At 52.8% G+C, this 11721-nt stretch overlaps 1 protein-coding gene across 1 annotated transcript; it reads left to right on the top strand.

Annotated features, from left to right (window-relative positions):
• Nucleotides 1-4969: 4969 nt before the first annotated feature.
• On the top strand, nt 4970-11100 carry DNASE1L3 (deoxyribonuclease 1L3). Its single transcript, XM_065845755.2, has 8 exons — nt 4970-5249; nt 6815-6903; nt 7449-7541; nt 8223-8335; nt 8743-8855; nt 9203-9360; nt 10252-10348; nt 10596-11100. The coding sequence occupies exons 1-8, from the start codon at nt 5118-5120 to the stop codon at nt 10722-10724; spliced, it is 924 nt and encodes a 307-aa protein (XP_065701827.1). The 5' UTR covers nt 4970-5117; the 3' UTR covers nt 10725-11100.
• Nucleotides 11101-11721: the final 621 nt, after the last annotated feature.

The raw sequence follows: 11721 nt of genomic DNA, 5'->3' as shown, positions 1-11721 counted from the left end.
TGCCACATTTCCCATGGAAAAGTCTCAAAGGTTGAAATTAGAGCATCCTACTGGTACTTTTGTGCCTGAAATAGGATTTTTAAGCCTGCCATTTAAGTCCCAACAGATGACACTGTTTAATCTCAAGAGCTGCATTTAAACCTGCATTTAAAATCTGCTCTGATTTGTCTTAAAACTTCTACCCAAATCCTTTTGCTACGAGCAATTTTGCTTTCAATCCCCCCGGGTCACTTATCAGCTTTGCATGTACCTTTAAGATATGCCCCAAAAGATGAGAAAACTCAATTAAATTGGAAATGAGATCAGTTCCTGAGTAAGTGCAAGCAAATTGGGTCAAATCCTCACCGCATCTGTGCTCTGGTAAAGGATGTCCCTTCGGTCTGGTGGGCAGCGCAGAGAGAAGAACCAGCATAAAGGGCTTTCCAAATAGGAGTTTACTACAATGACCAAAAGCTTTTGTTAAGATGAGCTGTCAGAAGAGATTTATAACCAAAACTGGGGGTTTTAGGCAGCCTGGTGAAGGCAAGGCACAGCTTTGTGCAGCTTTTTGGTGTTTTTCTTTGAAGAGCTTCCCAGTCGCGCTAGGCAAAGCCAAGATGAGCTTCCACTAAGGTGACCTAAGCAGACACGGAAGGTGTTTCATAAGCCTTTAAATGATGTTTGCAGTTGTATTTGTTTGTTCAACTTTCCCGTGCACAGCCCCAGGCTCCCGGGGGCACGTGCAGGGCAGCACCGGCTCACACTGGGGATGGTTTTCCCACTGGGTTGTTATTCTGGGCTACTTGGTGGGAACGCCTCTGGAAAGAGTCATAAGTGAATGAGAAGCTGAAGCAGAGACCTGCGGTTTTGTGTCGAAACACAGCATGAGCTCACCAGGAACCTGCTCTCGCAATCTCTGCGTGTAGTTATGGAGAAGAGTCATCGAGTGTGTCCTTTGGTGAATCTGTTACCCTGAGGGTGGTGAGAGCCTGGCCCAGGTTCCCAGAGAGGTGGTGGATGAACCATCCCTGGAGACATCCCAGGCCAGGCTGGACGGGGCTCTGAGCAACCTGAGCTGGTGAAGATGGCCCTGTCATGGCAGGGGTGGCACTGGAGGGGATTTGGACATCCCTTCAACCCAAACTGTTCTGTGATTCTATGGTTTTTGGGACACCCGCCGTCCCCGGTGCTTTCCCACACCATGGTCCCTAGGGTGGCTCCTGGCATCGTGCCACAGCACCAGCACTGAGCGAGGAGAAAGAGACGGGGACAAGTCACCCTGGGGAAGACGACTCACTGCACCGAACCGGCGTGCTGTCACTTGTTAGGGCTGCAAACGACCCCGCCACATTCCCTGGGTGTTTGTCACCCAGCAGCAGAACATAACACAAAAGTCTTTCATCTGGTGGAGCAAAACTGCTCCCCAGCCTGGTGGGCTTGGAGCTTCAGTTCTCCACAGCTTCCCCAGCCTGAATCCAGCTGAGCTTCTACCTTCCTATGGAAAACAAGGCAGTTCATGTGAAAGCCTCGCTGCCTTTAAAGTCTACTCAAAGTTAAGGCATATATTACACGCATTTTAATTACATCTTCAACTGCTAACAATAAGGGTATACTTATTGTCACAAAAACCGCCTCTTGGCTGCAATATTGTTATGGAGGGGTAACCTCGAAGCCTTGTTTAACCGTCATGCGTCAAAGCCTTAACCACAGATCACCTCGTGCTCTCCCGGGTCTCATTCAATGGCCTCGTTCAGGCAACTGAAAACATGATGATGCATTTTCCCTTGAACTGCTGCAAGCAAGCGCTCACGCTTTAAACCGCTGCTTGAACAATATCAACCCTTCAAGTTGAAAAAGAGAAGCCTATCAGAGTCCTGTTGAGCAGTGGTGCCCTGACAGTAACTCATTAAGCAGAACATGTACCTTCCAGAATTATAAATAAAGATTAAGTATCAAAAGAAAAAGAACCTATGGATTCCAAGCATACCACGTATCTTGCACACCACATACTTTCACCTTCGATTATTCTGAGTTTCCAGAGGGTCACACCAGGGCACTTATCGCCATTAGATTGTCATTGAAGCCACTTCACAAATGACCATATTTGGTCTGTCTACAGCCCAATTGTGAACTTCAGCAACACGAAATGGCCTGGGTTTTGCTACTTATTAACTTGAAATTCCAGGAGACCGCAATAAAATACCCTGCCAGCTGGCTGTGATAAGGTCACTGAGAGCCCAAAGGTCACTTCATTTGCCCAAAGGAACTTACTTTTATGGTCACATTGGTGATGTTGGGGCTGGCCCTTCCTGCTTCTCCCACAGAGGATGTCGACAGAGCTGCAGTTCAGGTAAAAATGATAAAAATTAAGAAACACCCAACACCTTAAAGCCCGGCACGTGGAAAGGGGAGCGCGTGGGGCTCTTGTCCTTTTACAGAAAGCCCCCATCTGTGCCCATGTCCCCAGCAGTGCTGAACCCCCAACCAGCACACAGCCACCATGGTTTGCCCATGGGAGGAGAAACAAAGCTTCAGGGTTATTTTTGGGTGCTAAGTAGAACCCCAGGGTGACCTCACGCCCCACGGGCGCTGCCCACCACCGTGGGACACCCCATGTGTCACACCACCCTGTAAGTGCAGAGCCAAGGGGACAGAGACTCACCCGCAGCCACAGGAAATGTCCAAGATCATCTCGGTCCATCCTTGCCAGCAAAAACAAACCTGTGGCTGCCCTGCGAGGGGCTGGGACTTTGGGGGAAGGAAGCGGCTGTGCCTAATATAAGAGCAGGAACCTCCACATCCAGACCCTCACGCCCCCGGGTTACACGGGGACCAGGAGCAGGCACGTAATCATGAATCATTTTGGTTGGAAAAGACCGTCAAGATCAGTGAGTCCAGCCATTACCACATCCCTGGCACTACCCCGTGTCCCTGAGAACCTCATGTCCGTCTGTCCAACCCTCCAGGGATGGTGACTCCAGCACTGCCCTGGGCAGCCTGTTCCAATGCCCCACAGCCCTTTGGGGAAGAAATTATCCCAAATTTCCAACCTCAGTCTTCTCCAGCACAACTTGAGGTCGTTTCCTCTGCTCCTGGCGCTTGTTCCTGGGGAGCAGAGCCCGACCCCCCTGGCTCCAAGCTCCTTTCAGGCAGTTCAGAGATCAGAAGGTCTCCCCTCAGCTCCTGTTCTCCAGCTGAACCCCCAGGTCCCTCAGCCACTCCCATCACACTTGTGCTCCAGCCCCTCACCAGCTCCGTTCCCTTCTCCAAAGTCCCTCAATATGGGGACACATCCCATCCATCCCTCAGCACCTTCCTGGAAGTGGGAAGGTGAGATGGCTGAATTGGTGCTCTGGAAACATCAACACACCAACCACAGACCCAGCCACAGGCACAGCTTGGCTGAAGGACCATCAGGAGGAGCAGGCAGAGCTGGCAACACCTCCTCACTACTCCAAGCTCCTGCCCAAGTCAACATTGACATCACCTGCAGCTTCTCCCCTGGGGAGGCTGAGGAGGGACTTTATTAGGGAGAACGTCCCACAGGTGCTGCTCAGCTGCAGGTGTTGTCCCTCACCCAGCATCATCCAGAGCAGGGGCAAAAAGCCACCCCAGGCTGGTGCCACCCTCTTGTGCAAGACCCTGAACTGTCAGGGTTCGCCAACCTGCATCAGGCATGTTTTATGGCCTGATAAGGAGCAAAGAGCACACTGCTCTAAAGTGCAGTAAACAGAGAGATAAAGCAGTGCAGAAAGGAGCATAAGCTCCCCGTGTCCCCTGCACAGGTCACCTCGCTGCTGGCTGTCCCCGTGGAGGGTGGCCCTGCCTGTCCTGCTGATAACGCCCGGGATGGGGGGGAAAGGGGAGGCTGATAAGTGAGCGGTCCTGGGGACAAACACAGCAGCATTGAAGATGGGTCCTCAAGGTTCAGGGTTAAAGCCCTCACAGGCACCACCACAAACATTTGGTTTTTGATGCCGGGGTAGCCAAACCGAGCCTGGTTTGGGGGCGAGCTCCAGGTTTTGATGATTCCGACCCCAAGGCTGCAGCCGCTGTCACAGCCCTGGGCTCACGCTGCGCTTTCAGCAAGGGCAGGCGGAGATTTACAACCCCGAAAGCTGTCCCTCTTTATTAGTTTCCTCCAGAGCCTGTCCTGCCCAAGCCTGGCTCGGCAGAGTCCCAGCAGACAGAAAGCACTGTAAAACCCCTGTTATTTCATAGAATCAGGGAATCAATTTGGCTGGAAGAGACCCTTAAGATCATCCAGTCCAACTGTTCCCCCACCCCTGGCGCTGCCCCATGTCCCTGAGAACCTCATGTCCGTCTGTCCAGCCCTCCAGGGATGGTGACTCCAGCACTGCCCTGGGCAGCCTGGTCCAATGCCCCACAGCCCTTTGGGGAAGAAATTGTTCCAAGATGCTTAAAGAAGCCATGTAGCCTGAATTCTCGTTGTACCTCCCACCGCTATACCCGATCAGTGGCCGACAAATGCACGTCCAACTGAGGGCTGGCACATGGTGGAGCAGTAAAGGAGGGCAGGAAGACGGTTTCCCTGCAGAAGCCACCCTGGTGTGACCAAGCCATCCCACCTGCAGCGTCCTCACTCCAGTGTCATCTTGGCCAAACTCATAGTATCACAGAGTCATAGAATCATTTTGGTTGGAAGAGACCCTCAAGATCATCGAGTCCAACCGTAACCTAACTCTAGCACTAAACCATGTCCCTAAAGCACTAAACCATGTCCCTAAGCACTAAACCATGTCCCTAAGCACTAAACCATGTCCCTAAGCACTAAACCATGTCCCTAAGATGCTGCATTGCAGCACCCCACGGTGGGTGCCTCCCCATGGAGAGGGACACTGGGGTCTGGCGGAGCAGTTGCTCCTCCAGGATGGGGAGGTCGGCTTGGAAGAGCCGGTTGACCCCAGGGAGAAGTCCAAAGCCTCTGTTCTGCTTTCACCAGGAGATGGACATGAGGGAAAGGAGGAAACGGTGATTCCTGTTCATGTTTGTGCTCAACACAGCTGGCGGCTCCGTGTGACCTCCCCGCCGGCCGCAGGGGGACCGATGCACAAACACACACACATATGTATTTATAGACACACTCACAGCAACTCATTTTGTCCAGGTCCCTGAAGATGTTGCTCTTCATCTTGCTTTCGCTCTTCAATTTCAACACATCTCTGAGCCTCAAAATCTGCTCCTTCAACGTGAGGTCTTTTGGAGAAGCTAAAATAGCCAGAGCTGAAGTCGTCGGTGCCGTGGTGAAGGTACGTTCATCTGCCTGGATGAGGCAGACGCTGAGCTTTCCAGGGATTTCTAAGCTGCACAATCTTGCACTTCATTTATCTTTTCATGGTTTAATTTCAAGCAAAAAAAAAAGAGTCAATAATTTAATTGATTTACACTCTTAAAGTAAAAATCAGACTGTGGTTGAGGAGGATGTTTGCTGATATTTTAGCCTGCATGGGAATATAACAGAAGCAACATTTACTGTTCCCTTTAGAAATGCAGTTAGGAAAGGAGGAAAACCTCCATGATTCATTAAAATAATTTTCGCTTTGAATCCACAGAGATTTGTTTTGCGATGCATTATTTACCTCCCTCATTATTCTGAAAGATTTCTGTCTAATTAAACCTATTCTCAGGACAGCAGAGAGTTTCACGTTGGAGTGTGGTACAAAAGTGAAAAGCCTGATTGCTAATTTATGTAAATACACCCTCACCACCAGGCTTCCTCTGCACAGCTGAAAATAACCCAGCTTTATATAAAGAATGAGTGGTTTGGACATAACAGTGTTTGCTGTGCCCTCCCTGGTGCCGCGGTGCTGGCGACACGGCGCTCAGCGCCGGCAGGATGGCTGCGTGTGCCGAACCGCGGTAGCCAGGAGTCGCTTAGTTGGGCTTTAATCCTTCCCTTGCGAACAGTCAGGGGTTTGCATTTCTGGATCGTTCTTCCTTTACTGTCAGCACAATATGGACTAAATGATGGGCGACGTATTAATTTTTCACATGTTTCAGGGGGGGCAAAAAGAGGCACTTTTTTCCCACTAATATCACCCACGAAGTTTGAAGAGAACAAGCGTGGGGGCAGAAGGAAGCCCCTGATGGTGCTGGGGGTTCCTGGGGGGATCCCAGCGCCAGCTGTGGGTGCTGAGCCAGCTGGGGCACCCCCCCACACACCCCCCCAGGGGTGCCAGGACCCTGTTTTCAGCCTGGGAGTTGCTTTGAGCTCCGTGAGCTATTTCAGAGGGGTCTGCAACAGGTGACGGGGACAGGTGAATGCTGCAGCTTTGGGAAGGGGCAGCAGAGCCCCGGGACCCTGGGGGTGCACCCAGCAGAGAAAGGATGAAAGCCACGGCAGTGGGGTGAGGATAGACCCCAACCAGCTCCCCTCGCTGCCCCCAAAACCTCCTGCCACGTCCACCTGGGAAGAAGGTTGGGATGCTTGTGCACAGCAATAGTCCAAAGCAGAGGAGAAAACCCAAGGGGCAAGGGGCAGGGAGGAGAGAAAAGTGTGACCGACCTTAGGTGGGGGGACAGCACCCCAGCAATGGCTCCCACTGCTCCTTCCCCCCACATTTCCTCCTCCAGGGCAGGCACAGAAGATTTTCAACCAACTTGATACCGCTCTGTTCCCTTTCCCAGCTCCTGCTTCTCTCTGAAAGGAGAAGCACTTTACTGTGGTCATTGTCCCCCCTCCTGTGACACCGGTCTGGGCGCCGCTTCTTCCACCAAGGACTTCCCCACACCAGTCGCCGCTTCTTCCTAACGCCTTTCTAATCCTCCAAAACCCCACCGCACGCAAACTTCCTTCTGCTCCTTCCTCCTGCAGATCATTTCTCGCTGCGACATCATGTTGCTGATGGAAATAAAGGAGAACAAGAACCGGGTTTGTCCCCTCCTGGTGGAGCAGCTCGCCAGGTAGGGTGGCCATGGGCAAGCAGAAATATTGGGCAAGGTGCTTGGGGAGAGCCCGAGCTCTGCTCTGCACCACCTCGCCGGGTGAAAGCTCAGGGACTGGGCTCTGTCACAATGGGCAAAGCCAGCTCCAGACCGCTTCAGGACATGGACTTTTAAACACATTTTTAAAAAAGACTCAGTTTGGTAAAGATTCGTTCTATTAGGAAAAGAGATAGAGGCTGCAGCGCGACTGCCTTTCTGCAGGGTTCGGGATTGCTTTAGATTGGGGATTGCCTGCCTGGACCCACATTCCGAAGGAAAGAGCAGCACCCACCTGGCTGCACGTGAGACCCAGCTGAAAACCAAGGGTGCAATAAGCAGGGAGGGGTGGAGGAGCCGGTGATGGAGGCAGGTCCAGACTGCAAGTCCTGAGAAGGGTTTGTTGTCTCTACCACCCACCTCTGAGGTCACGGAATGTCCCATACTGCTGGGCACAGGCAAAGTTGTCCCCTTGTCAGCCCCCTGTGAATGCAGAAATAAACTCAGAGGCACCACTTCCCTTGCAGGCATCAGACGGGGCCGAAGGAGGGATACAGCTGTGTGGTCAGCGAGAGGCTGGGAAGGAAGAGCTACAAGGAGCAATATGTCTTCATCTACAGGTGAGCCAGCCCCTCACCCTGCCCTCCCGCCTTGGAGATGGGCTGGACATGGTGGTGGCTTCGCTCCGAGGGAGCTGGAGAGGTGCTGGGATGGACTGTGTTGGGATGTAGGGATCATCCCAGGCCACCAGCCTGGCTGGATCCATCCCAGACCATGGCCCAGGGTCCGAGTCAGAGCACAGAGTTGGCGTTAGACCCGTCCCATTGAGCAGCCAGAGTGACATAGCAAGGAATGGACTTGGGGAAGGGGCTGGAGCACAAGTGTGATGGGAGAGGCTGAGGGACCTGGGGGTTCAGCTGGAGAACAGGAGCTGAGGGGAGACCTTCTGATCTCTGAACTGCCTGAAAGGAGCTTGGAGCCAGAGGGGGTCGGGCTCTGCTCCCCAGGAACAAGCGCCAGGAGCAGAGGAAACGGCCTCAAGTTGCGCCAGGGGAGGTTGAGGTTGGATCTGGGAACAATTTCTTGCCCAAAGGGCTGTGGGGCATTGGAACAGGCTGCCCAGGGCAGTGCTGGAGTCACCATCCCTGGAGGGTTGGACAGACGGACATGAGGTTCTCAGGACATGGGGCAGTGCCAGGGGTGGGGGAACAGTTGAACCCGCTGATCTTGAGGGTCTTTTCCAACCTAAATGAGTCTCTAATTCTACGATTCCATCCCCTGTCCTGTTTATTCTGCTGCAGGCAACATCTGGTATCAGTGAAACAAACCTACCAGTACCCGGACACCCAGCCTGGGGACGAGGACGCCTTCTCCAGAGAACCCTTCGCCGTCTGGTTCCAGTCTCCAAAAACTGGTGAGATATTACAGAAACAAATCATTCTCCCACTTACGGAGCAAGAGGGCACCAGCCGGACCCAAATGTGCAGTGGGGGCAGGTGAAAGAGAGCACATTTCCCTACAAAAGCAGCGTTTTGCCCCTGTGGCTGCTGCCTCCGGCATCGCTCAGCACACCCCGAGGCCCCACGGAGGTTCTGCCACTGCCCCAGGCGGTGGTTTGGGGGATGCAGGAGCAGGTTTTCCCATAACACAGCCCCTCATCTCCTCGGTGGGGAGCACCGTGCTGTTAATCACCCAGCAATCGCCTCTGATCCGCAGCCAGAACAGACGCTGGTTCTTCTTCAGAAAAGCCTTCTGTTTCTTTGTGATTCGTTGTGTGTTTAACCATTACATTTTTTCCTGTCCTTTCGCCTTGTTTTGAAGCTGTCAAAGAGTTTGCTATAATCCCTCTGCACACCACGCCGGAGACAGCGGTCCGGGAGATTGATGAGCTCTATGACGTGTATTTAGATGTAAAACAGCGCTGGAGAACCGAGGTGAGTGGCCACATCTCCATTGCTAACAGCGGCTTTGGTGCTGGGTCGCCCAGCACACTGCTCACTGTTCACAGCCTGACAACCTTCAAACCATTTACAACAATACCCAGGTTTTTAGTATCTCTTGGATGTGTTTTCATTGAGTTCTCCACATTCAAAGCAATAAACTTGATCTCCCGATCAACCTGTTGTTTTATCAGCGCGCCTTGGTGGCGCAGCCAGCAGAAAGCCCCATGGCACTCAATGGTCACTTGCTGTAATGGCTATTGGAAGCCTGAAAGTCATTGCCAGTCTTCTTTTGAAGGCCTGTCCTCAGGATTGCTTTTGAAAACCCTCTTACCTTCCAGAACTTCGTCTTCATGGGGGACTTTAACGCTGGGTGTAGCTACGTGCCCCAGAAGCAGTGGAAGAACATCCGGCTGAGGACTCACTCCGAATTCGTCTGGCTCATCGGCGACAAAAATGACACAACGGTGAAAGCAAGCACAAGCTGCCCCTATGACAGGTAAAGGGTTCACTGCCAAACCGCTCCCTGCTCACCATTCTTGGAGAGAAGGGAGAAAAAACCAAACAACAGCAGCTATGGAGAGGGGTCAGTGACTGTCAGATAAAGCGAATGTGCACGAGGCCTTCAAGGATAAACGAGCGTCTGGGGGGACATGAGGTCTCAATACTTGTAGTCAGGAGGACAAAGCACTTTGCAGGATTGCTGGCGAGCAGTTTTGCAGACAGGGCCTGATTTCATGCAAGAACCTGTGGCTGAGGTGCGGATGAACACCAGGCCATTACGAGTCATTCCTGCTCTGCGGGGAGCCCTGGGGACACCCAGCGGGAGGTGTTGCTGGCTTTGCACCCTGGGTTTTACTCTTGCATTTGCAGTTTGGGTTAACAAATGCAAAGTTTGGCTCTGCTCAGGAGGTGGGACACCCCACCTTCCCTGGGCACGCGGTGAGTGCTGCTGCCTGCAGCTCCCTGGGCAGGGACAGTAATGCACCAGCTTACCAGAGCCCAGAGTAAGTCCAGACTTAAACCTCTTGCAGAATGAGCTTCTGGATCAAAGCAGGACTTTACAGTCATTGGTGTCCTATGATTTTTGTACCCAAAGTACGGCTTTGAGCTTTGCAGCACTGTTGGGGTGGGTTTAAGTACAAGTCATTTAGTGCTGGCCCCCAAGGCCAAGGCGCACCGAGATGGTGACTCGCTGCCAAGGAAACTGATAGCCAAACTCAGCAGAAAGCAGGTGCTGGTGTCTCTGAGCAGGCAGCCCATGGGTAAAGACAAACCTTACGCAGCTGTGACTCCACCAAGGTCACCTTTCTGGCCACCGACTCGGTGCCGCGTGGCTGTGGATGGTTGGGCACCCCAGGACAGCACCTCGTTCTCTTGCTCCTCACAGGATCGTGGTCAGCGGGCAGAAGCTCATCGATGCCATTGTGCCCCATTCTGCCAACATCTTCGACTTCCAGAGCGACTTTCAGCTCAGCGAGGAGCAGGTAAGCCCAGCTCAGCCTCTGCGGCAGCGGGGCGAGGGGTTGGACGCAGGAGCACAAAGCCAAGACTAGCCAGGCAGTTTTGAGCGTGGTCTTGGCCATAAAGCCATTGCAACCTCCCAAAGCTCGTGCTGCACCTCCCACATCCACCACTGCACATCCACCTCCCCACCACCACAGTGGAACCCCCGGGGCTGGTTTGGGAAGGGCTTGGGCAGGTTCCCAACCCCTCTGTGCCCTTGTCTTGCAGGCGCTGGGGGTGAGCGACCACTTCCCGGTAGAGTTTGAGCTAAAAGCAAAAGGCGGCTTCTTCAACTGGCTGAAATCAAAGTTTTCCAGGAAGAGGAGACCAAGCACAAGACGCCGCTCGAGCTCGTGAGCGTGCCGAGTCCTGCCACGTGGCGTGGGAGTGCACAGATGCCAACAGATGTTGTAGAAGACCCAGTGTACATATACTCACAGCAAGTGCAATATTTAGTGGAAAACAAACAAACATTTTGTTCGAATTCAAATATTTTGGGTAAGAAGGCAAATTAAACCTTCAGGTTATTTTCCCCGTTGTATACGAAACTAGATCAGCTAGAAGGAGCGTAACTGTGCTTAGGGCACTGATCACAAGTGCCAGCAGCTACCGTGGGGCTGAAATTCTTTTGTGTACTTTACCTGTAAGACCCGAAGGGCAGCGATCTCCACGTGTTCACGCGGGCGCTGGAGCTCTGCGGGGGCAGAAGGATTAAAAGGACATTTCTGCATTACGTGTATGTGTGTGGATGCTTCAGCGCTGCAATGGGGAGGCACAGGTCCGTGCCTGCTGATTCGCAATGCAAAACGTCGCTGAACTTGGAGTCTTTGCTCGGTGTGGGTTTGAAGCTGCCCACAGCATAGAGGGCTTGGGGAAAGACAGAAAGAAAAGGCAGAGGGACAGGCAGTGAGAAACCCTCTTCTGCGCTGATCTGGCCAGGAACAGCAGGACAGACCGCTGGTGCTTCTCACCCTGCCCGCAAACCTCGGGTGAGAAGTCCTGCAGGTCCCAGGTGACAATGTTTCAAACAGAGAACGTTGGCAAAATTCACATTAAAATCCGATTTCAGCATCCTGGCATGGAAGTGAGCTGCATCCCCCCAATAAACCCACCGTGGCAGCCTGAGGTTCTCCGGTGAACCAGACCAATGATGATTATTTAATATAGTAGTGCAGTGATCTGTTTTCTCAGCTCAGCAGAAGCAGGTACCAAAGCCACCACTGATGGGGTTTGAGCCGGGGCCTGCATGCATCCCATGTCTGGACAATACAGATGTCCACATGTACAGATGTGCAGTCACATACAGATGTGCAGTGAGCAACTGAGCTACTGCACAGCAGGGCTGGCAGCACGA

This window comes from Patagioenas fasciata, chromosome 10 (assembly GCF_037038585.1).
Source record: "Patagioenas fasciata isolate bPatFas1 chromosome 10, bPatFas1.hap1, whole genome shotgun sequence".
NCBI lineage: Eukaryota > Metazoa > Chordata > Aves > Columbiformes > Columbidae > Patagioenas > Patagioenas fasciata.
This window is presented reverse-complemented; position numbering and strand designations above follow the sequence as displayed.